The 22,053-nt window shown below is 49.2% G+C and overlaps 2 protein-coding genes across 8 annotated transcripts in view; one reads left to right on the top strand and one right to left on the bottom strand.

The window, feature by feature from the left end:
- SUFU (SUFU negative regulator of hedgehog signaling) overlaps positions 1–405 on the bottom strand; it is a 114,887-nt gene extending 114,482 nt beyond the window's left edge. For all 5 annotated transcript variants that reach the window (XM_027597144.2, XM_027597147.2, XM_027597145.2 and 2 more), the window contains exon 1: positions 52–405. In XM_027597144.2, the coding sequence (XP_027452945.1) occupies positions 52–233 (182 nt within the window). In that variant the 5' untranslated portion in view covers positions 234–405. The remainder of the gene's footprint in view (positions 1–51) is intronic.
- Positions 406–2,347: 1,942 nt separating this feature from the next.
- Positions 2,348–21,783, top strand: ACTR1A (actin related protein 1A). Of its 3 annotated transcripts, none has more exons than XR_004819659.1 (12): positions 2,378–2,499; positions 13,201–13,265; positions 13,582–13,657; positions 14,415–14,540; positions 15,336–15,460; positions 17,128–17,344; positions 18,069–18,161; positions 18,769–18,943; positions 19,048–19,109; positions 19,701–19,741; positions 19,907–20,109; positions 20,162–21,783. XR_004819659.1 is itself a non-coding variant. In XM_035724279.1 (11 exons), exons 1-11 carry the CDS (start codon positions 2,452–2,454, stop codon positions 20,007–20,009), a joined length of 1,131 nt encoding a protein of 376 aa, XP_035580172.1. In that variant the 5' UTR covers positions 2,348–2,451; the 3' UTR covers positions 20,010–21,783. The 3 variants fall into 3 exon arrangements, 1 of the variants encoding a protein (XP_035580172.1); XR_004819658.1 differs by having other exon boundaries at positions 19,907–20,119; XM_035724279.1 differs by having other exon boundaries at positions 2,348–2,499; positions 19,907–21,783.
- The last annotated feature ends 270 nt before the right edge of the window (positions 21,784–22,053 follow it).

Here is a 22,053-nt window from a genome sequence, read left to right as displayed (position 1 = left end):
CTAACGCTTCCCAGCCCGTCCCTGTCCGTCTCCCCGCGGCCCAGAGCATACCAGTACTTGACGATAGCGGTAACCTGGAGCGGGTTCGGCTGGTCAGGGTAAAGGCGACGGCACTCTCCGTAGATGGCGTGCAGTCCTGGGGGAAAGAGCGAGGCGAAGGCCGGGGGCGCACTAGGGCCAGGGGCCGGGGGCGCGGCGGGGCCGGGGGCGCCGCTAGGCCGCAGCTCCGCCATCCGGGCGCGAAGGGCGCTGGGGGGACCGGGGAGGGTGGACGAGGGGGAGAACACTGACGCGCCAGCAGGCGGACTCCGTCTGTGCGACTCCCCGAGGCTATGGGGGCTGCAGCGAGGTCTAGGCTCCGCGCCTGCGCACGGTGCACAGTCGGCCCAGGCCGTCGCCGCCGCAGAGACGGCCAGAGGGTGCCTCGGGGGCCGCGGGGCGCTCAAGGGGGCGGGGCGTCGGCGCGCCCTATCCCGGTATCCATTGGGTAGTGTCTGTGCCAGTCACAGGTGGGGAAGGCGTGACTTGACAATAGGTCCTGCCTCCCTCTCCTGGCGTTGGGGGTGTCCCAAGGCTCTTGGCCTCCCCCTAGTGTTAGGAGGAACCCAGGTTCAAATAGAGACGTTAAGACATCCTAAGGTGCTAGGGTCCCACGAAAGCAGTGGGAAGTTCTCCGACAAAGGGCTTGTCATCTGCTGACACGCTGCTAACAAGAATTTAAGCATAAATCTGACAATAACGGGTTGATCCATTCATCCATTACTGTGATTTTAGTTTCAATAGATTATAATCTGAATGTTTCCTACCGTCATTGAACGTCCATTTACCATATTTACTGACACTAACGCCGCCAAATTCAGGGGTCGTATGTTGAAATACTTATTTTGGAGTCCTGTTAAAAAGTAGGAAGAGTTAAGTAAACTAGGACTAATTAAAAAGACTTGGTAATTTTTTTATTTTTTTAAGATTTTATTTATTTTAGAGAGAGAGAGGGCGCGCGCGTGTACGAGTGGGGGGGGGAGGGGCAGAGGGAGAGGGAGAAGCGGACTACCTGTGGCTGGATCCCAGGACCCCAAGATCGTGACCTCATTACCGGAGCCCAAGGCAGACGCTTAACCTACTGAGCCACCCCGGCACCCTAAGACTTGGTAATTTTTTAATAAATGCTTTTAGTTATGACAATCTCGTCTTTGTTCTGTTTTATGCAGATGTATGCAGATTGCCTTGAGGAACCCCAGTATTCATTATCTACTGTGGACCCGCTCTTTCCCATTACATTTCACTCTCTGTAACTGGGAGAATTTTTTTTTTTTAATTTTAAGTGATCTCTATACCCAATGTGGGGCTCGAATTTACAACCCCCAGATCAAGAGTCGTATGTTCTACCGATTGAGCCAGCCAGGCGCCCCTGGGAGAATTTTTAATTCCTAAGGCACCTGGTTGAGAATTATTTTCCTGTGTACAATAAGGAATTCCAAGAAAAAGGAATAAAAGGAAGTCCTGATTACCAATGCTATTGACTAAAGGGTCCCAGCAACTTGAAGGGGGTAGGGGTTGCATAATCTGGAGAAAAATGCTCTGGGCCCATTTGAAAGTAGTGACACATAACTTCTCTTCACCTCCATTTTCTTATTCATCAGTGTCAATTCTAACTCTCCATGAAAATTAGAGATACTAAAGCAGTTCCTGAAGCTATTAAATGAACGATGTTTTTTTAATGACCAAAAGATCACCTGTACCCGTAGTTCCAAATGTCAGTCTTCAGACCAATGTTAGCCTTTGCAAAGTTTACACTCACCCAGGAAAAAATGCGAAAAGAACCAAAATGTGCTGGTTTTTCTCAAAAAGCAATAAAACTGAAATTGTTTTTTGTTCTGGGAGTATGTCCTCTTTCCCCATGTGTGTGTGGTGGGGGGTAGTATTAAATTCTCCTTTATTAGAGTTTGATGCTGATAAATGTTTATTAATGTCTTACTGACCCAAATAAAAGCATAGCAACCTTACACTATCCAGGGGAAGTAGTGGCACGACTGATCTGGAAAATCTAAACATCCACGAAATACTGGCCAATCCAAACCCAACTACAGACAAGTACTCAAGAAGACTACATACTTCAGCATGCACTGCGAATCCCTTCAAAGGAACTACAGATCCAGGCACGCAATACAGCTATCAATCAGCGTCCCCGTCTAGTCATCTACGGAGACTACAAAGCCCAGGGTACTATGCGTGGAAATGTGAGGCCCTATTCTTAAATTAGGCGGGGCTCCGGAGCTGCCTGGCGCGTTATACTCAGGTGCAAGGCATGCTGGGGGTTGTAGTTCTTTGGAGGCGAGGTCGGGCCGCTCCCTGGATGCCCTGTACCGGCGGCTAGACTGCGCATGCGTGTCACTGGCGTTAGCAGCGGACCCGGCTGGCAGTTCCTTCCTCGGAAGGAGAGATTCTTTTGCCATGGAGTCCTACGATGTGATCGCCAACCAGCCTGTCGTGATCGACAACGTGAGTTGCGTCTTTCCTATCTCTAAACGGATTTATTCTCTCTTCCCCAAAGGGATCGCTTCCCGGGTTTCGGCCTGGGCCACCGGCTCTTTGTCACTGGCCCAGCCTGTCAGGCGGGTTCAGCAGGCGCCGCCTCTGTCCTCCCCTCACCCGTAGTCCGCAGGCAGGGAGGCTGGCCAGCAACCATGGGATGGAGAACTTTGGGAGGGATAAAGGGAAGGGCTGTAGTCCGAGCCGGGTCCTTGGGCCCTTGGCTTGAGGGGCCTTAACCGCTTGTGAGCGCCGGGCGTCCGCCCCCTCCCCAGTTTCCAATAACTCTATTGGCTGTTCTGGCTGTCCATCTTAACCGATGACCCCCCGCCTCTGGGCCTTGCCGGATGAGGGCAGCTCTCCGCAGTGATTGGCTTGCGCCCCTGCCATTCTTCCGGGCCGCCATAATGTTTCCTCATGTTTCCTCTCTCTAAGGGGCGGGCGGGTGCGCAAGAGCTGTGGGGATTGGCTTCGGGAACTCAACAGTGGAGCGGCCTGACGGGCTGGGGCCCGCCCTCGTGTAGAGAAGGGCTAAGTTTCCTTCGGTCCCCAGCCGGGCAGGCAGCTTGGAGGTGTATATGGGTGGGGCTCGGGAATCTGGTGCCAGAAATGGCCATAGGATTTCAGTTATTTCTGTGATTATAGATTACAACGTTAATAAAGATCCAGAAGAAAAGAGAGTGACCAAGCAAGCAGGGAGGTACCATCCTCTTCAGAACGCCTAGCAGCTGGGGAAAAAAATTACTAAACATATTTGCCAGGCGCTCAATGGCTGCAGGGGGAGTTTCACGTACATTCGAATTGAGTTCTCACAAAAATTGGGTGGATAGTTAAGGCAGGAAGTTTGATCCCCGTTTTACAAATGGAAAAAAAAAAAACCCACGAAGAGGTAAAGTGAGCCCAAGGTCACACGGTAGAGGTGACCTAAAACCAGTTCTTTATCCGCTATTCCTCTTGCTAGTAGTAGCCCACGCAAATGCATCAATAGTGACAAACGAAAAGAATCTAAATAACTGCTCTTATTTGGGGCGGAGGGTGACTGTTGTAAAACAGCTGCATTTCTGTCTTCCACTGAGAGGGCTCACCCGGCCGAGATTGGTTGGGTCCCTCTACTGAGGGAAAACTCAGTTCTATCCGTCCTAAGCTGTCGGATTCATTGTTGATCCAGCCCTTGGGACCTTAGGCATGTTACAAGGTGCCTTCGTTTGCATCATCTCCTTTAAGCGTCAGCTCTGGTAGGTGGATAGGAATTACTGTCCCCTGTTTATGCAGGAAAGTGAACCTTAGAGAGGTTAAATAGCAGTTAGTATGCAAGCCACCTGTCTTAGAAGTTGAGGAGCCAAGACTCAAATTGAGGTTGGGTTCCAAGTTTCTCATTTTTTCCGAGGAAAGGTGCTTGTTTGTTGTTAGCTTTCCTTCTCTCCAGAGGTACAGCTTCTGCCTTGAAAAGCAGGAGGGGGAGCTCAATGAGACACCTCATTTTGGGGAGGAATTTTTTTTTTTTTGGTCTCCCTCACTGGACTGTTAAATGCTTGGGGGAAAAGATAGCATTCTTTCATTTTTTTATTACTCACCCCTTCCCACCTTCCTCCACACATATAGCACCTACAGCCTGGCACCACTGTGTGCTCAGTAATTGTTTTTTCATTGTACTGATGGGTGGGTGGATGAGTGACCAAATATCACAGTAACAAAGATGTCTTTAAATAAGGAAAGGACTGAAGTGGGGAGAGACTCCTAGTTAGTTCCTGCAGAGGGCTGAATAGATCTTGTTCTTTTTTTTTTTTTTTTTTTTTTTTTTTTAAGATTTTATTTATTTATCTGAGGGGGGAGGGGCAGAGGAAGGAGGAGAAGCAGACTCACAACTGAGCAAGCGGCCCAACGTGGGGCTCTATATCAGATCATGACCTGAGCAGAAGGCAGACGCTCAACCGAACCACCCAGGTGCCCCTGAAATATGTATTTCTTATTATAAATCACAACATCACAGGCATCTTCAAGGAGAAGTCGTGGAGTTGAGTGTGTCTGTGGGAGGGGCTGTCCAGGCAGAGCACACAGCCACAGGAAAGGCTTGAGGTGGGACAAAAAGGGTGTGGCTGAGGAGCAGCACGAGGCGCACATGGCTAGAAGCAGGAGAGGGTGGTTCACTAGTAAGAGATGGGGCACAGAGCTGGCCGGTGGGAAGGGAGGAGGAGGGACATGAGTTCCTGTGGGCCCTCTGATCCATGTGGACTTCCCGCTGAATGAAGCCAGTCAGGTTATCGAGCAGAAAGGAGATGCTATAAACCGGGCTGATGGAAATGTTCTAAAACTGCATTTTGATAATGATGGCCAACTACATAAATTTACTCATTTTCCCAATTTCGCGTACTGTCATCTACGGAAGGGAAGAGAAAGGCCGAATTTTTCCACAATTCCATGTTTCCGGGCGTTTTAGAGCCGCGGGACGCAAGGATCCCCGCGCTGCCCCTTGGTCCCGCCCCCGGTCGGTCACTCCCGGCCACTCGCGTGCCGACGCCTCGTGGGGAGCGGTAGATCTTGTTCTTGATTCGATTTTCAGAGAACACTGTTTCTATCTTCAACCAACTTGTATGTACTTCATCTGCATTTTTCTTAATTTTAAAAAGAAAAAAATAGAAATTAACAGTTTCCTGTTTTCATCAGCAATGCAGAAGCAGCAATCTGTCCATCCCATTAGATCCTTTGATTCTGGAATTTGGGGGCAGGAGTTCCATCTCCAGCCATTTTCTTCAATGTCACTTAAGCTAATGCTTTTTAGTTTCTCCTTTCTCTTTCTCCATAGTGTATTTGAAATGCATCAAAGCAGAGGTGCATTTTCAGTTTTAAGATTTAAAGAATTGATTTATTTTCTCTGGGAAAACATTTCTTTTTTTTAATTTTATTTATTTGAGAGAGAGAGAAAGTGTGAGCGAGAGAGAGCAGGAGCAGGGGGGAGGGGCTGAGGGAGAGGGAGAAGCAGACTCCCCGCTGAACGGGGAGCCCGATGCGGGGCTCAGTCCCAGGACCCTGAGATCATGACCTGAGCTGAAGGCAGACACTTAACTGACTGAGCCACCCAGGCGCCCCTGGGAAAAAGTTTCTTTTATTATGCCAGTAATTCTGCCAAAAGGTGAAATAGGAGAAATTCTCTCATTAGGATTTACTGAGCACCTGCCACATATTTAGATCTGGGACCTCAGGTAGTTCTTGCTGTTTGACATTTAGAGATTTTGTTTTGTTTCAAAGTGAAGGATGGATAGGAAAAATCATTTGAAATATTTGAGCCCACTTTATGAGAATAATGTGTATCTAGCAGATTTAACTGCTCCATAGCTTAACACATTGCTACAACTTTATTTCTGGGCAAAGGAGAGTGTAATTAAAAGAAAGGAGAGGGGCGCCCAGGTGGCTCAGTCAGGTAAGCTACCTGACTCTTGACTTTGGCTCAGGGCGTGATCGCAGGGTCATGAGATCGAGCCCCCAGTTGGGCTCCTCGCTCAGAGGGGGAGTCTGCTTGAGGGTTCTCTCTCTCTCTCTGTCTGCTCCTCCCCTGTTCACATGCGCGTGCTCTCTCTCTCAAATAAATAAATAATTAATTAAAAAGCGGGGGGCACCTGGGTGGCTCAGTCGTTAAGCATCTGCCTTCGGCTCAGGTCATGATCCCAGGATCCTGAGATCGAACCCCACACCAGGCTCCCTGCTCAGCCGGAAGCCTGCTTCTCCCTCTCCCAGTCCCCCTGCTTGTGTTCCCTCTCTCGCTGTGTCTCTCTCTGTCAAATAAATAAATAAAATCAAGAAAGAAAAGAAGAAAGAAAGAAAGGAAAAGAAAAGAAGAACAAAGAAAGCAGGGAAAAGAGGGAAGAGCCTCATTATCAGTTCACAGCCTTTCCCAGTCTTAAAATAATTGTTGACTACTCCTTTCTTCTTATTCTGGCACCAAACCAATTCATGAGAGTTTAATGAGGAAAATGGAAGGGGAGGTGCACATGCATGCACTCTAATGACAACAATAAAGTGATAGGTACTTTTAAAAACTGAACACAAGTCATTCTTCCTAAAGGTATGTCATAGATAGTAATACAAGAGGAGGGCAGCTCCTAGGCCACATTTTGAGGACTATAACACTTTGATTAGAATACTGTGTTTATTCTGAAGCTCAGATCTTTGCTGAGATCTCAAAGGTTAAGTTCTGTCCTAAAATGGATCAATGTTCTGGTCAGTCTTAAAACTGTCTTCGTGACTATTTGGGCCTAAATGCAGGAATAGTGTCAGATCTTTTCAAGTTCATCAGTAAACTAGGTAAGTTTCACTGGGGGGATCTTAAACTGCTTTAGCCCACCTTTTTTAAAAAACAAGGTATTTAACATACAGGAAATTTCAAAGAAGTATATAACAAGCACCCACATAGGACGTGTCTACCACCCACATTTACTAAATGTGGACATTTGCCATATTTGCTTCAGGATTTTTTTTTTAATTTATTTTATTTGACAGAGAGAGCACAAGCGGGAGGGAGCTGCAGAAAGAGGGAGAGGGAGAAGCAGGCTCCCAGCTGAGCAGGTGGCCCGATGCGGGGCTCGATCCCAGGACCCTGGGATCATGACCTGAGCCGAAGGCAGACACTTAACCCACTGATCCACCCAGGTGCCCCTGCTTCAGGACTTTTTCTTAGGAAATAAACATTACAGATATAATCGAAGCCTCGTTGTGCTCCCCTCCACCATCCCGTCCCCCTACCCCAGAAGTAACCTCAGAAGCAAACTGTCATCATAAGTTGATGTGCACCTTTCCATGAATGACTTGCAGACATAGATATTTTATAGTGTGTGTGTGTGTGTGTGTGTGTGTAGTATTTGTGTTTTGAATTTTTACTTAAGTGCTATCATCTTATTTGCCAGCTCTTCTTCTTTTTTAGATTTATTTACTTGAGAGAGTGAGCACGAACAGGTGGAGGGGCAGAAGGAGAGGAAGAGGGAAACACAAGCAGACTAACTGTGCTGAGCCCAAAGCCCGACACGGGGCTTGATCTCATGACCTTGAGATCACAACCTGAGGCAAAACCAAGAGTCAGACGCTTAACCGACTGCCCCACCCCGGCACCCCAACTTCTTCTTTTTATTATAGAAAATGTCAAACATAAACAAAAGGAGAGGAATAGTGTAACAAACATCCACATATACATCACCTAGCTGTAACAATTATCAGCTCCTGGCTAATCTTTTTGAACTGCATTCCCACCTACTTCCCTCTCTTATACTGTGGGGTTTTTTTTTAACTTTAAAAAAAATTTTTTTTTTTAAAGATTTATTTGAGAGAGAGCACACGAGCAGGGGGGAGGGCAGAGGGAGAGAGAGAATCTCAAGCAGACTCCACCCTAAGTGTGGAGCCCAACATGAGGCTCAATCTCACGACCCTGAGATCCTGACCTGAGCCTAAATCAAGAGTGGGATACTTAGCCGACTAGCCCACCCAGGCGCCCCTTTATTTTTTTAAGTGAGCTCTATGCCCAATATGGGGTTTGAACTCACAACCCTGAGGTCAAGAGTTGCATGTTCTGAGCCAGCCAGTGACCCTTTCCCATGCTCTTTAAAAAATATAATCAGGGCACCTGGGTGGCTCAGTCGGTTACGTGTCTGCCTTCAGCTCAGGTCATGAACCCGGGGTCCTGGGATGGAGCCCCATGTCTGGCTCCTTGCTCGGGGTGTCTGCTTCTCCCTCTCTCTCTACCCCTTCCCCCAGCTAGTGCTCTCTCTATGGCACACATGCTCTCTCTCTCAAATAAATAAAACTTCAAAAAAACCATAATCAATATACTATTATCAAACCTAAAAAAATTAATAATTCCTTAATATCATCAAATATTCAATGTTCAAATTTCACAAATGGTCTCAATTTTTTTATTATTATTATTATTTTAAAGATTTTATTTATTTATTTGACAGAGAGACAGCGAGAGAGGGAACACAAGCAGGGGGAGTGGGAGAGGGAGAAGCAGGCCTCCCACTGAGCAGGGAGCCCAATGTGGGACTTGATCCCAGGACCCTGAGATCATGACCCGAGCCGAAGGCAGTCGCTTAACCAACTGAGCCACCCAGGCGCCCCTTATTATTTTTTTTACAATTTGTCATCAGCTTTTTTTTTTTTTAAAGATTGTATTTATTTTTGACAGAGAGAGTGTACAAGCAGGGGAAGCAGCAGGCAGAGGGAGAGGGAGAAGCAGGCTCCCCACGGAGCAGGGAGCCCGATGTGGGGCTCAATCCCAGGACCCTGGGATCACGACCCGAGCCGAAGGCAGACGCTTAACCGTCTGAGCCACTCAGGCCCCCTTGTCATCAGCTCTTGAGATCTGCTGATTCACTTAAGGTTTTTTTTTTTAAGATTTTATTTATTTATTAATTTTGAGAGAGAGAGCACATGTGAGTGTTAGCGGAGGAGGGTCAGAGGGAGAGAGAGAATCTCAAGCAGACTCCATGCTAAGCTCAGAGCCCGAAGTGGGGCTCAGTCTCACAGCCCTGAGATCAGGACCTGGTCAAAGTCAAGAGTTGGATGCTCAACCGACTGAGCCACCCAGGCGCCCCTGATTTACTTCAGTTTAAGAGACATTAGAATTAGCTGAGGAAATGAAGTCAGTATATTTATTTAACCCTGTCACTTGTGATATGATATTCAACCTGTTGGTTGTCCAACTTCAGCAAGAATCCATCCCTAGCTTACTGGAAAGAATGAAAAGGAGGTGATTTACAGAGATAGCTCACTGTTCAATCATGTATATTTTGAGAGCCAAGGATGTGCTTCATACCAAGCTGGGTGCTCTGAGGGTAAGAAAGAAACCAGGTACCATGTGGAAGGGGAAACATCATGAATTAGTTGCTGGGAATGCCTTGAATAGGAGTCTCAAACTCAGTGCTTGCAGAGGCCAAGCAGAAACATAAAAAGGGGGAGGAAGAGAGTAGCCTTAAAGAAGGCATGAGGACTCTGGAAGGTGCACTGAGTATGCCTGACCAAAGGACCAGCTGCTTTTCATTTCCAGCCAGTTGCCCCCATGCAGGAATGCAGGCCCAGTGTTGCCAGATTTTCTGTTGTTTCAAGAGAAACCAGAAAATTGATAAATTGTATATGCAGTCTAATTTTTAACTGTTGGAAGTTAATGTAAAAGTAGTTTGTCATCTGCAGAGGTGGATAACGTGGTTGCCTAGGACTACTTGCGGGAGAGGGCAGGTAGGATAGAGAGTGCTGATGGGTAGTTTCTGGGATGCTGAGGAAGTTCTAACATTTCACTGTGGTGAGGATTATACCACTCCATGACTATACTAAGAACCATTGAGTTACATACCTTAAGTGGATAAATTATATGGTAGTGAATTTTATTTCCATAAATTTTTTTTTTCAGATTTTATTTATTTAGGGGCGCCTGGGTGGCTCAGTCGTTAAGCGTCTGCCTTCGGCTCAGGTCATGATCCCAGGGTCCTGGGATCGGGCCCCGCATCGGGCTCCCTGCTTGGTGGGAAGCCTGCTTCTCCCTCTCCCACTCCCCCTACTTGTGTTCCCTCCCTCGCTGTGTCTCTCTCTGTCAAATAAATAAAATCTTAAAAAAAAAAAGATTTTATTTATTTATTTGACAGAGACACAGCGAGAGAGGGAACACAAGTAGGGGGAGAGGGAGAAGCAGACTTCCCGCCGAGCAGGGAGCCCGATGCGGGGCTTGATCCCAGGACCCTGGGATCATGACCTGAGCCGAAGGCAGACGCTTAACAACTGAGCCACCCAGGTGCCCCTCCATAAAGTTTTTTAAAAAGTATTTTGTGGGCCAAACAAAATATGTCTTGGTGCCAAAATGGGCCACCAGTGTCCTGGAATCTGAGGCTCAACCTCTCAGCATCTTTTTCCCACTTGTAAAATGGGAGACAGCTAGCCTCCTTCCCACCGTGTCAAGAATAAGCAGGGGTACTTAGGCTGAAGGTGCCCAAGCCACGGGCCCATAGTCAGCAGGTACTGGGAGAGCCTGGCTGAGGGATTCACTTTTTACCTGCTTCAGAAAGAGAATGGTCATTGGTGGCTGGCAGCAGACTTGAGTCCTCAGATCTCAAATATTTATTATGAAACTACTTTTTCAAGAAGCCTCTCTACAAGGCACTTATTTATTTGGCATTGCCAGAGTTAATAACAAAGAGAGTGGAAGCTCATTTGCCAGGTACATAGTTCCTAGGTACAAATACTATTAAAGAAATGGACAAGGCCCCTTTATATGGGGTGGGGTTTTAGCAGAATAGAAGCAGCTCAGCTGCCTCCCCCATCCCGCTCACTCTTTACCCAGTTGCTGGCCTGGCAGGCAAGCTCGTGGGACTGCAGAGACAAGCTGGGTCTGGTTCCACCCTGTGCTGCATCATTCCCGATGCTGCACACCTCTGCCTGCGGCTTCTGGCATTCCAGCCGCCTGTTCAGGCTCCATACTTTAGGCTTCATCGACCAATCATTTGAGCTTGGTTTTAATTTTAGGCAGCCAGCATCTATCTGAGTACCTTCAAATGCCGGATACTGCTGATACATAAAGTCTCTGAGCTTGAGAAACTTGGGCTGAAAACGGACAAAAATGGAAACCATAAATTCAGATAGATAGCAGAAGGAAATGCAGACTACCTAGTGGTACAGGTAATGGTGATTTTGTGAAATAATAGGAAGAGGATAATTAATTCCAACAGGGGATTATCGTTCAGGAGGAAGGCAGTGACATTAGAACTGGGTCTTTAGAGCGCCTGGGTGGCTCAGTCAGTTAAGCATCTGCCTTTGGCTCAGGTCATGATCCCAGGGTCCTGGGATTGAGTCCGGTGTCGGCCTGCCTGCTCAGCCGGGAGTCTGCTTCTCCCTCTGCCTTTCCCCCCTGCTCGTGATCTCTCTCTTTCTCTCTCTCTCTCAAATAAATTAAAAGAAGAAGAAGAAGTGGGTCTTTATACTCTCTTGCTGGGAAGGACAGAGAGGAAGAAATGAACCTAACATCTTAATTTACCTTGTTACTCGGACGCTAGTCTGATTTTGCTAGTAAACTCAAAATTAAATATCTAGGAAAATCATCTCTTCAAAATATCTAGAATCTGAAATGCAGGTCTCATCTTTTCTTTTCTTGTTTTCAACCTCTGCCAGCAGGTCCAGTTAGTCTGTTGGCATCACCACACCCAGATGAAGGCAGTGAGCAATTACTGGAAGCTTGAGCCAATAAGTTTCTGGAGTTCTTCTGTGCAGTGCTGTTCTCACTCCCCGTGCCTCTGTCCCAGAGCCCTGGGGCTGCAGCCATACTCCCTCCTTCCTAGGCTCTCAGCTCAGTTTACATCTGCACCTTTTCCAGGCTCCTTGCTGTTCTGCCCAGGCCGATGAGTTTGCACATTGTCTCCTGTTTTCTCTCTTTTCTGTTGGCAGAGGTTCCTGCTATCTTAGAAAATGGGCATTCCCTATCCTTTAGCTATTTCCTTCTCCCTCTGTCTTGCCAGAGTCAGGCACCAGGATGGCCTATCTAACCACTGCCCCCCCCAACACACACACACTTCTCCTATAGAAGAGCAGGAATAAGAGACAGAGGAAACCAGGGATGTTGCAGGAAAGCCTTTGGTGCAAAGATAACCTTGGCTATTTAGCATCTCCTGATGTGTTTACTGCTTGCTGTGTGGGTTCTGGAAATATCACTCTCCGCCCCAAGAGAAGTGATCAACAGGCAGCAGGAAAAGGTTTGCCTGTGTTATATGTGCAGCTGCAAACCATGTTGGGGTGGAAGGGTGAGCGTATCGGGTGTGGTGGTAGAAGAGTTAAGAAGGAAGAGAACAGGCTCTATCTGCAGGCAGTATCAAGCCTCGACATCTGTCCTGCACAGAGTTGGCATCTGTGTCTAGAGACACCATTTACTTTGGTTGGGCCCTAGGTGGCACCAGAGATGTTGACAGAGAAGTCAGATTCTTTTCTGGCACCCCACCCAATTTACCAAGGATTGGAGTAGCAGGATTGTAATGTTGGGTCTCTTCTCAGGTGATGCTTTAGAACTTCCCGGCTCTTTACCATCAGGAGACCAGTGAGTAAAAAAAAAAAGCATAGTAAAAATATAAAACAACCACAACCCTCACCCCACAACAGAGCATAGAGGTTTGCCCCTGCAGTATGAACCAGATAACGTGTGTTCCATCAGTCAGCTTCGAGCATGCGGTGTTCACAGTGGTGTCTGTCCTAGAGACCATGGAGGGCAGGGTGAGTTCAGGCCTGAGCTGGGAAAGTAGGTTAACAGTGTCCCATGTGGTTTAACAGAAAGAATCACGTTCTTCCCACCTTGATTATGTTCCTGAACTTGGCTGCTTTGTTGCTTCTAGGTACTTTTCTCCCCTCAGGTTTTCTCTTTTTCTTCCCTTTATTAGTATTATTTTTGATTCTAGAAGTAAAGCATGGTCAGTGTAGAAAAGTCAAAGAATACCAAAAAATCAAGTAATACTTTGAGTGTATAGTGAAAGTTCTCACCATCCCCAGTCCCACTTCCCTCCTGGCAGAATGCGTTTCGTCTACAGACGCTCATACAAAAGGACACGTTGTATACAGATATAAGGTCTCTTTTAAATAAAAGTGAAACCATATTATACATACTGTATGATATATATCTCTTGTTTTTGTCATACTTCTGACTTCTCTTTCTCTCCTCAGGGATCCGGTGTGATTAAAGCTGGTTTTGCTGGTGATCAGATTCCCAAATACTGCTTTCCAAACTAGTAAGTAATTCTGTAGCTTGGGAGACTTGTCAGCTTTGTTATGGGGTCAGCCCTCCACCTTTTACAGAGAAGGATCTCTGATTTGGGTCAGAAATATGAAATATACAAATAACTTAAAATAATACATGTTCATTGTAGAAATTGCAGGCAATGCAGAAAAGTAGAAGAAAATCAAAACAGTAACCTCACTCCTCAGAGATAATCACAGTAGAACTGAGTCTATTTCTATTTCTTCCCTCTAAGCATGCACGTCTGTACATCCTTCTGTGTTCTATCGTGAAATGAAAAGTGATGGTCCTCCCTCTCTCTTTCGTAGTGTGGGCAGACCCAAACACGTTCGTGTCATGGCCGGAGCCCTTGAAGGTGACATCTTCATTGGCCCCAAAGCCGAGGTAATTCCCAGTCCTACTGAAGAAGCCTCAAGCCAGCAGAGGATCTTCATCATTCCCCGCATGGACAGTGTCCCGGCAGTGGGACAGCCATGAGTAAAAGGAACAGTTTCCTCTTAAAATATCCCCTTTGGCTCCCTCATCCTAGGTTTAGTTGGTTCACTTCTCCCAGGAGCAGCCTCTGGTTTTAGAGAGGAAATATCTGGAACCCCACTTTGAGAAACAGAGACCAGTCTAGAAAACAGGGCTTTTGCTTTCCTTCTGTATCCTGTCACTACCTTGCCATTGATCAAATTGGCTAGCTTGGTTATTTTTTTGGCAAAAGGGATTCAGGGGGAGATCCTGGCTGGGATACCCTGGGGATGAATTAATTAGCACCGCTTGGAGGAGCCCTGGGGCAGCTTCCAGAAGTGGACCAACAGAATCACTGTTGCCAACCTCGGCTTGCAAGCACTGAGGCCCAGAGGTGGGAGCCCGGGAGATTTGTGTCCTGGGATCAGGCTATGAGGAGGGTGTCTCCCGTCACTTGCTGTAAGGGCACTGAGGGCCCATGGAAATGCAGAAGCCTCCGCTCTGCTGGCTGATCGGGCAGTGAGAACAGTTTGCAGCATACAGTTTAGAGACGTGGCAAACAGGGGCCTACCTTTAGCCCTGGGTGAGGATGGTGTGGTGGGCACTCCTAGTCCTGGAGGAGCGGGGACCCCTGTGCTTCCTGGCTGAGAGGCTAGCTGCTGCTGTAAGTCCTGCTCTCTGCCCCCAGGAACACCGAGGCCTGCTCTCCATCCGCTACCCCATGGAGCATGGCATTGTCAAGGACTGGAACGACATGGAGCGCATCTGGCAGTATGTCTATTCCAAGGACCAGCTGCAGACTTTCTCAGAGGAGGTGAGGGTCCCGTGAGCAGGGTGTGCAGAGCTGTGCAGAGCCACCGCCCCAGAGATGAGGAGGAGCAGAATGATCACTGCCGGGAGCATTTGAATCTTACTGGGGTGCCAGGCCACGTGCTCTTCCGACAGGTCTGCCCTCAATCTGCATACCAGTCCTAGGACCAACAGAGAGTATTATTTCCATTTTACAAACAAGGGAACAGAAAGAAGTTCAGGGAAGCCAAGTAGCCTTTCTAAGATCGCCTAGGGAATAAAGTGGGAGAGCTGAGACTCAAACCCATGTCTTTCATACTTCAGAGCTTATACTCTTAACTTTTAAGGAAGTAACTCTCAGAGCACAAAAACAAGGGAAGGTGAATACTAGACATATCAGAATTTCCAGAGGAGGGATATGTTCTGTTTTTCAAAAATACCTTCAGTATTTAAATTTAAATTTTGAAAAAAAAATTTAAATGATTGTTTTTAACATAAGAATTCCAAATTTAGAGTTTAGTAAAATCTGGACAATTAGAGATATAGAGTAAATACAGGGGCCTATGTAAGAATCTTGGAGGACAAGGTAGGAGGAAGGGGGCAGAGGCCAGGACAGAATGAGACTTGTAAAGGGGCCATAAATTTGGAGGTTTGACCGACTGGCTTGTGCAGGGGTCGATGGCAGGCCCAGCTTGCCTGTTTTTGGAGAGAGGCTCACAAAGGTCCCCTCAGCGCTCTAGCCCAGCACACAGGGGCTTCTGTGCTGCTGAGGGGTCTAGATCTCGCCTTGCCCTGATGACCCCCTGGCATCTTTCACCAGCATCCTGTGCTCCTGACGGAGGCGCCTTTAAACCCGCGGAAAAACCGTGAACGAGCAGCTGAAGTTTTTTTCGAGACCTTCAACGTGCCAGCCCTTTTCATCTCCATGCAAGCTGTGCTCAGCCTGTAAGTAGCTGCCTGGCCCCTTGAGGGCAGGATGGAGGTGCCTGTTCTGTGGATGCGAAAAGGGAGTATTGAGACCATGTCCCATTCTCACTTCTCTTGTTCTTTGTCTTGGCGGCTGGGCACCCAGGGTTCTCCGCTCTGCCTGCTGGGAAGGCCACACACTGCTACAGTTCTTCCTAAAGGCCCCTGTAACATGTTCAGATGTTTATCCAGTGCCTGCTGTGCAGACATTATGCCAGGCTGGTGATAGAGTTGTGATGGAAACACCACAACATGGTCCCTGTTCTCACAGCCCTATCATTCATCCCTGTCATGCTCCCAGCCTGCCTCATCCCAGGGTTAGGTCTAGGGCCAAGATTCTACACTGGTGACCTGCAGGCAGAATGTGTTTGACCCCATTAAAAAATTGTGAGCTGGCATTTTAAGTAGATTTCCAGGGCGCCTGGCTGGCTCAGCTGGTAGAACATGTGACCTTTGATCTCAGGATCGTAAGTTCAAGCCCCACATGAGGCATGGAACCTACTTAAAAAAAAAAAAAAAATTGGGACATTTTCTATCAAAATCCAAACTTCTCGCTTTTCTGAAAAAACAGGGATGACCTGGCAGTGCTAGCCATGCATTCCTTTTTTTTTTTTTTTAAAGATTTTATTGACAGAGAGAGACACGAGACACAGCGAGAGAGGGAACACAAGCAGGGGGAGTGGGAGAGGGAGAAGCAGGCTTCCCGCCGAGCAGGGAGCCTGATGCGGGGCTCGATCCCAGGACCCTGAGATCATGACCTGAGCTGAAGGCAGACGCTTAACGACTGAGCCACCCAGGCGCCCCCCCCCTTTTTTTTTTTAAAGATTTTATTTATTTGACAGAGAGAGATAGTGAGAGCAGGAACACAAGCAGGGGGAGTGGGAGAGGGAGAAGCAGGCTTCCCGTGGAGCAGGGAGCCCAATGTGGGACTCGATCCCAGGAACCTGGGATCATGACCTGAGCCGAAGACAGACGCTTAACGACTGAGCCACCCAGGCGCCCAGTGCTAAGCATGCATTCCTATAGATGGGACAAAAATCAGCTGTAGCCAAAGTCGCCGCTGCCATTTCCGGTAGAGTTTGCAAGCCTCTATAGCCCATTCTCCTCCCTGTTGTCCTCCCAGCACAAGCTTCATCACACATCATGGGTTTTTCCCCGTCGTATCACAGAAATATGTCTATACCCTTGTCTTTACCAAAAGCTAGAGAAAAACAACAACAACAACCGAGGATCTAGGAGGCCATGTGGGGAAAAAGCGAGTTTTTTGTGGAAGTGAAAATATTATTTTCCTTTACTCATTTACCTTTCCTGCATGGCCCCTGTAGGCATTTGAGTTCTTTCCTCTTGTCCAGAAAGTAAAAACTGCCCCATAGGCTGGGTTCCTGAAGCAGTCAAAGGCAGGCCATCCCCGGAGATTGGAAGGCCTGCTCTTCTGGAGTGGGGGAGGCGCTCTGGGAGGCTCAGCTCCTTTCCAGGTTTTTCAGGCTTGCTTACGCTCGGGCTTCCTCAGTACTGTGTAGTCTAAAGTTCCTAGAGAAAGGCAGTCCTCAGCGTTAGTTTAGCTGACTTTGAACTCTAAAAAAAGTGAGTTTCTTCCCCGAGTGAGGAGGCGGGCGTTAGTGACACGTTTGCTCCCTGTGCTTCAGTTATGCCACAGGCAGGACCACAGGCGTGGTGCTGGATTCCGGGGATGGTGTCACGCATGCCGTGCCCATTTATGAGGGCTTTGCCATGCCCCACTCAATCATGCGCATCGACATCGCTGGCCGAGATGTGTCTCGCTTCCTTCGCCTCTACCTGCGGAAGGAGGGCTATGATTTCCACTCATCATCTGAGTTTGAGATTGTCAAGGCCATAAAAGAAGTGAGTGCTGCCCCCATGCGCCCAGGGATGGGATGGGGAATGGGAACGGGGCAGCCAGGACCTCTGTGACCTAGAATGAAGAGAGGCGAAGCTCCAGTCCTGGGAGGGCGGTCCTATGGTCAGGCTCTTTTCTCCCTAGCCAGGCCTCCTGGCTGCCATGTGATCCCAGCTGGGCCCCCTCACACTGATAGTCACTGTCCCCAAGTGCTGCCATCTTGTGGGGGAAAGGGAGCTGCTGCTGTTTCTTAAGCTGGGTGAAGGTTATACCGGTGTTCATTGTGTTTTTATAACTTATGTACAAATTACATATGTTCTTTTACATCCTTGAAGAAGTTAGAATACAGTTTTCTTTTAAGTAAACTAGATCCTCCTGCCACCCATGCCTCTAGGGCAACCTGAGTTGGGTAGATGGGACCCAGAACCATGAGTAGTAGAAAGAAAAAAGAAGCCCAAGTCTGGACTAAAATTAGATTGTGGTCTCAGACCCACCTCCAGAGAGCCAGTTTCCACGCCTGCCCACAAGGAAGATGGAAGAGGTAGGAACTCGAATCCTAAGTGCCACCCAGTGGAGGCCGACAGAGGCCACCCTGCTATGCTCCAAGGCAGGAGCTCTTTGGCCCTTCAGGGCAGTCACTGTGGATGGGCAGATGTCTGCAGCAGCACTGGGACTTTGACCAGGTAGGCCTAGGTTTCCTGCCTGCCTGACTCCTGCTCGGTTCTGCAGAGAGCCTGCTACCTGTCCATAAACCCACAGAAGGATGAGACTCTAGAGACAGAGAAGGCTCAGTACTACCTGCCCGACGGCAGCACCATTGAGGTAGGTCTGGATCTCCCTTCAGTCCCCCCAGAAGCTCTGGGCCCCAACAATTCCCCAGGGGGAGGCTGGAGTCATATGCATCAGCCCTTTCACATCCTCTCCCTGGAGCCCTGGAGCTCTCGAACAGCATCGTCTCCTGCAGAGTGAGGCATCAGGGACTTTGATTCTCCTGTGTGGAGGAGAGGAGGCACCAGAGGTCAGGATGGGGTTTGGAAGAGGGTGGTTAGTGCTCTTTGTAATCACTTGGGCACAGTATAGGGTGAGCTGCCTCTTCCTGGACCTGCATTAATAGGAAGAAATTTCCATGAATGAATAAACCCACGTATTAATGCCAAAGGTCTCTCGGCTGGAAAGTGCCAGAGCTAGGAATAAACATAAGAGCTTCCTCTAATTTCCCGAGAGCTCTCTTTGTCCCTTTTTCTTTCCTGATTATTCCCAAGAGCCTTGTCTTGGTGTTTTGAGGCCCTTGACATACCAGGTCTTCCCTGAGCCTGGCCTTCCTAGCCACCTGGTCACTAACAGATGGGCCGAGGGGCCTCTTCCATTCTCACTCCCAAAGGGACCTCAGCCCTGGGCCCAGCCTCTGAGTTTGCCCTCCACCCTGCAGATTGGTCCTTCCCGATTCCGGGCACCTGAGTTGCTGTTCAGGCCAGACCTGATCGGAGAGGAGAGTGAGGGCATCCACGAGGTGCTGGTGTTTGCCATCCAGAAGTCAGATATGGACCTGCGGCGCACGCTTTTCTCGAACATTGTCCTCTCAGGAGGCTCCACCCTGTTCAAAGGTTGGTCTTTGCTCTCAGGACCCATTGCCAAGGAAGTGTCCAAATCTGGCTGGGCCCAGATGCCCAGAGGATTGACTTGAGATTCTCCTTTCCTGCCCATTCAGGCTTCGGTGACAGGCTACTGAGTGAAGTGAAGAAACTGGCTCCAAAAGACGTGAAGATCAGGGTAGGAGCATGGTGGGGGCAGGGCTGGGGCTGCATGGAACCAGGCCTCCCCTCTGAGGCTAGACAGCTCCCAGCTCCCACACTGACCTTGAGGTCTGCCAGAGGGGAGAACCCATTTTCCTTCTCCCTCCCAACAAAAGGGGGCAGTTCTGATACCCTGATGGGGCAGGCTGCTAGGCTGAGGGCCCCGCGTGAGGTCTTTCAGAGAAACCGTCACGTTGACAGATTGACTCCTGGTGCTCCCTTGTGACACAGTCCAACATCTTAGTGCTTGCCGAGGGGAGCTAAGTGAAGGAGTGTGATTCTTGCCACAGAGTCTTCTTCCTGTTGGCCTCCAAGAGCTGAATCTTGTCCACTGACAGCTCCAGCTTCCCTGACAGCTGTAGATACTTAGGGCTGCTGGAACTCTCCTCCAGATGAATGTCAGGCTGGCCACAGTACCCCCCAGAGAGGCCACGGGGTCCAGCAGGGACACTGCGTGAAATGCATCCACTACCTTGGGCATTGGAATTGGCCGTAAAGATGAGCGTTGGCCGGGAAAGGGACAAGGAGGGTGAAAGTCTCAGAGTCCTCTTCCCACCCACCCTTTCAGATATCCGCACCTCAGGAGAGGCTGTATTCCACGTGGATTGGGTGAGTAGTTCTCCTGGGAGTAAGAGCGGAACAGGAACTGAGGGCATCGTTACCCCTCACCACCCCATCCCTTTAAAGCAAAGCCTTGTCTGCTTTGGCCCCACGGGGACACTAATACCTGCTTTCTCCCTCTCACAACGTTCCTCGGGATTCCCTCCACTCCAGGGGCTCCATCCTCGCCTCCCTGGACACCTTTAAGAAGATGTGGGTCTCCAAGAAGGAATATGAGGAAGACGGTGCCCGATCTATCCACAGGAAAACCTTCTAATGTTGGGACATCATCTTCACCTCTCTCTGAAGTTAACTCCACTTTAAAACTCGCTTTCTTGAGTCGGAGTGTTTGCGAGGAACTGCGTGTGTGTGTGTGTGTGTGTGTGTGTACACGAATGTGTGCACATATGCGAGAGCCATGTGGCCCAGGTGTGTGTGTGTGTGTGTGTGTGTGTGTGTGTGTGTGTGTATGTGTATGTACACGAATGTGTGCGCATATGCGAGAGCCGTGTGGCCCAGGGATCCCAGGGCCCAGAAAGAACGATGAACTACCCATGATGGCAACGGCCTGAGGCCTAGGGTTGACCACTAACTGGCCCCTGACAGAAAAGAGTGCTGGCAGAGAACTCCACTCCTTCGTCAGCTGGGCCTTTGTCTGGCTGTGTGGGACTATGTTTACTACCATAGGGAGACAGAGAGGGTAAATCCCGGGAGACCTTGCTGCTGCCCACCCTAGGCCCCGTCCCACCCCCAGGGTGCCCTGAGGCCCACTGCCTCCCTTGCTCGTCCTTCTGCTCTCGATGCCAGTTGATCATAGACTGAGAACTGGGGCCGAAGTTGAGTTCTGTCTGGTTTTGTTGCAATTTGGGTTTGGGAGGCTGGGAAAGCACTCCAGGAGCTAATACTGAGACTTTAGGTCAGGAGACAGCAGGGGGCCCTCAACCTCACCTGGGGACCAGGACCACACTGGGCATTTGAAGAGGCAGGAGTAGTGCTATACTTCTGATTGGTGGCAGAGTGAATGCTCCAACCCCCAGCCCCTGTCCAGGGGGTCTCGGGAGAGTTTCAGGAGCCTATTGGCCCCAGGCCCTGTTACTTGCTTTTCATCCATCCTTGGGCAATGCCATCTTCAAACAGTTTTATTTATTGACGTGTTTGTTCAGTATGGGACTGGAGAGGGAGCCCATAGCCTCCTGCCCACCAGTCACCCTGTTCACACTAATGTTTACAGCACCTCAGTTTAGCATAGCGTCCAGGGCCCCGCCACCCCCTGCTAATAGTGAACTAACAGTATCCACAGGCCTCAGGCCTATTTAGGATCAGAGGCTACATTCAAAGTCACTACCACCAGCCTCTTTCTTTCTTCCTCTTCCATTTGCTCACTGCCCTGGAATCAACAGGCTGGTTGCCAGTTGGATTTTTTGAAAAAGGAGGTAGAATCACTCTTTGGCAGAGGCCTCCAGCAAAGAAGGGGTATAGGGGATCCAGCGCCCTTAGGACTGGAGAAAGAGCCACCATTAACCAGGTTGCCTTTTCCCACTCTAGCTGCCCCATGGGGGGCTAGGTTGTAGAGGTGACAAGGCCCCAACTGGGCTGATTTGTGCCATTCTTAACTTTGGACTTGTCTGGTAAAGGAGGGAGGGGGCCAGACCAGAGTGCCAGGAGCTGACAGGCTCATCTCCCCTGATGCAGAAGGGCCAGGTCCCTACCCTGGACTGGGCTGGCCTTGCAGTGTCCAAAGGCTCTTTAACCCAGATGGTGCAAAGCTGGGGCTAGCGGATCTTCACCGGCACCCTCACCTGTGACACCAAGACCCGCCCCAATCCCAGATTCCAGGCAGCATTCTCCCCCATGCCGTCCAACGACCAAAGGCCCTGCCAGGTATGGGCCACAGCAGCAGGTGTGTGTGAAAGCGATGTGGCGACCCACGGACTGCAGTGTGCTTAACCAGCTCACCTCCCTTCTCCTAGCCCAAGCCTGTCCCTTGCACAAACCACGTTGCCTGGTGGGGCCCAGTGTACTTAAATAAAGTCGTTCCAATAGATGCATCAGCTGGGCCTCTTTCTCTGGTGCTGGGTGGGAAGAGAGTTGCTGCGGTCCCTGAATCTGAGGCGGTGATTGGGCCTTGTCTGTCCTCTAGAGGGCACTCTTGTACCAGCCAGACTTAGCCAGCCCTTTGCCCGGGTCCCAGCCTGTCAAGTGGATACAGAGAAGATGGGTGTCCATGCCAAAGCCCCACTTCAGGAACTGAGGGTCCCAGCCCTGCACATACACTAAAACCTATGACTGAAACTACCTCCAATGAGGGGAGCACCTCTTGA

Source organism: Zalophus californianus, chromosome 15 (genome assembly GCF_009762305.2).
Source record: "Zalophus californianus isolate mZalCal1 chromosome 15, mZalCal1.pri.v2, whole genome shotgun sequence".
NCBI classification, from domain to species: domain Eukaryota; kingdom Metazoa; phylum Chordata; class Mammalia; order Carnivora; family Otariidae; genus Zalophus; species Zalophus californianus.
This window is presented reverse-complemented; position numbering and strand designations above follow the sequence as displayed.

Excerpts from the sequence above, each read along its gene's own strand:
- ACTR1A (XM_035724279.1), top strand. The coding sequence starts at position 2,452 with ATGGAGTCCTACGATGTGATCGCCAACCAGCCTGTCGTGATCGACAAC. Across the intron at positions 2,500-13,200 it reads AGCCTGTCGTGATCGACAAC|GGATCCGGTGTGATTAAAGC; the intron begins GTGAGTTGCGTC and ends TTCTCTCCTCAG. Across the intron at positions 18,162-18,768 it reads CCGACGGCAGCACCATTGAG|ATTGGTCCTTCCCGATTCCG; the intron begins GTAGGTCTGGAT and ends TCCACCCTGCAG.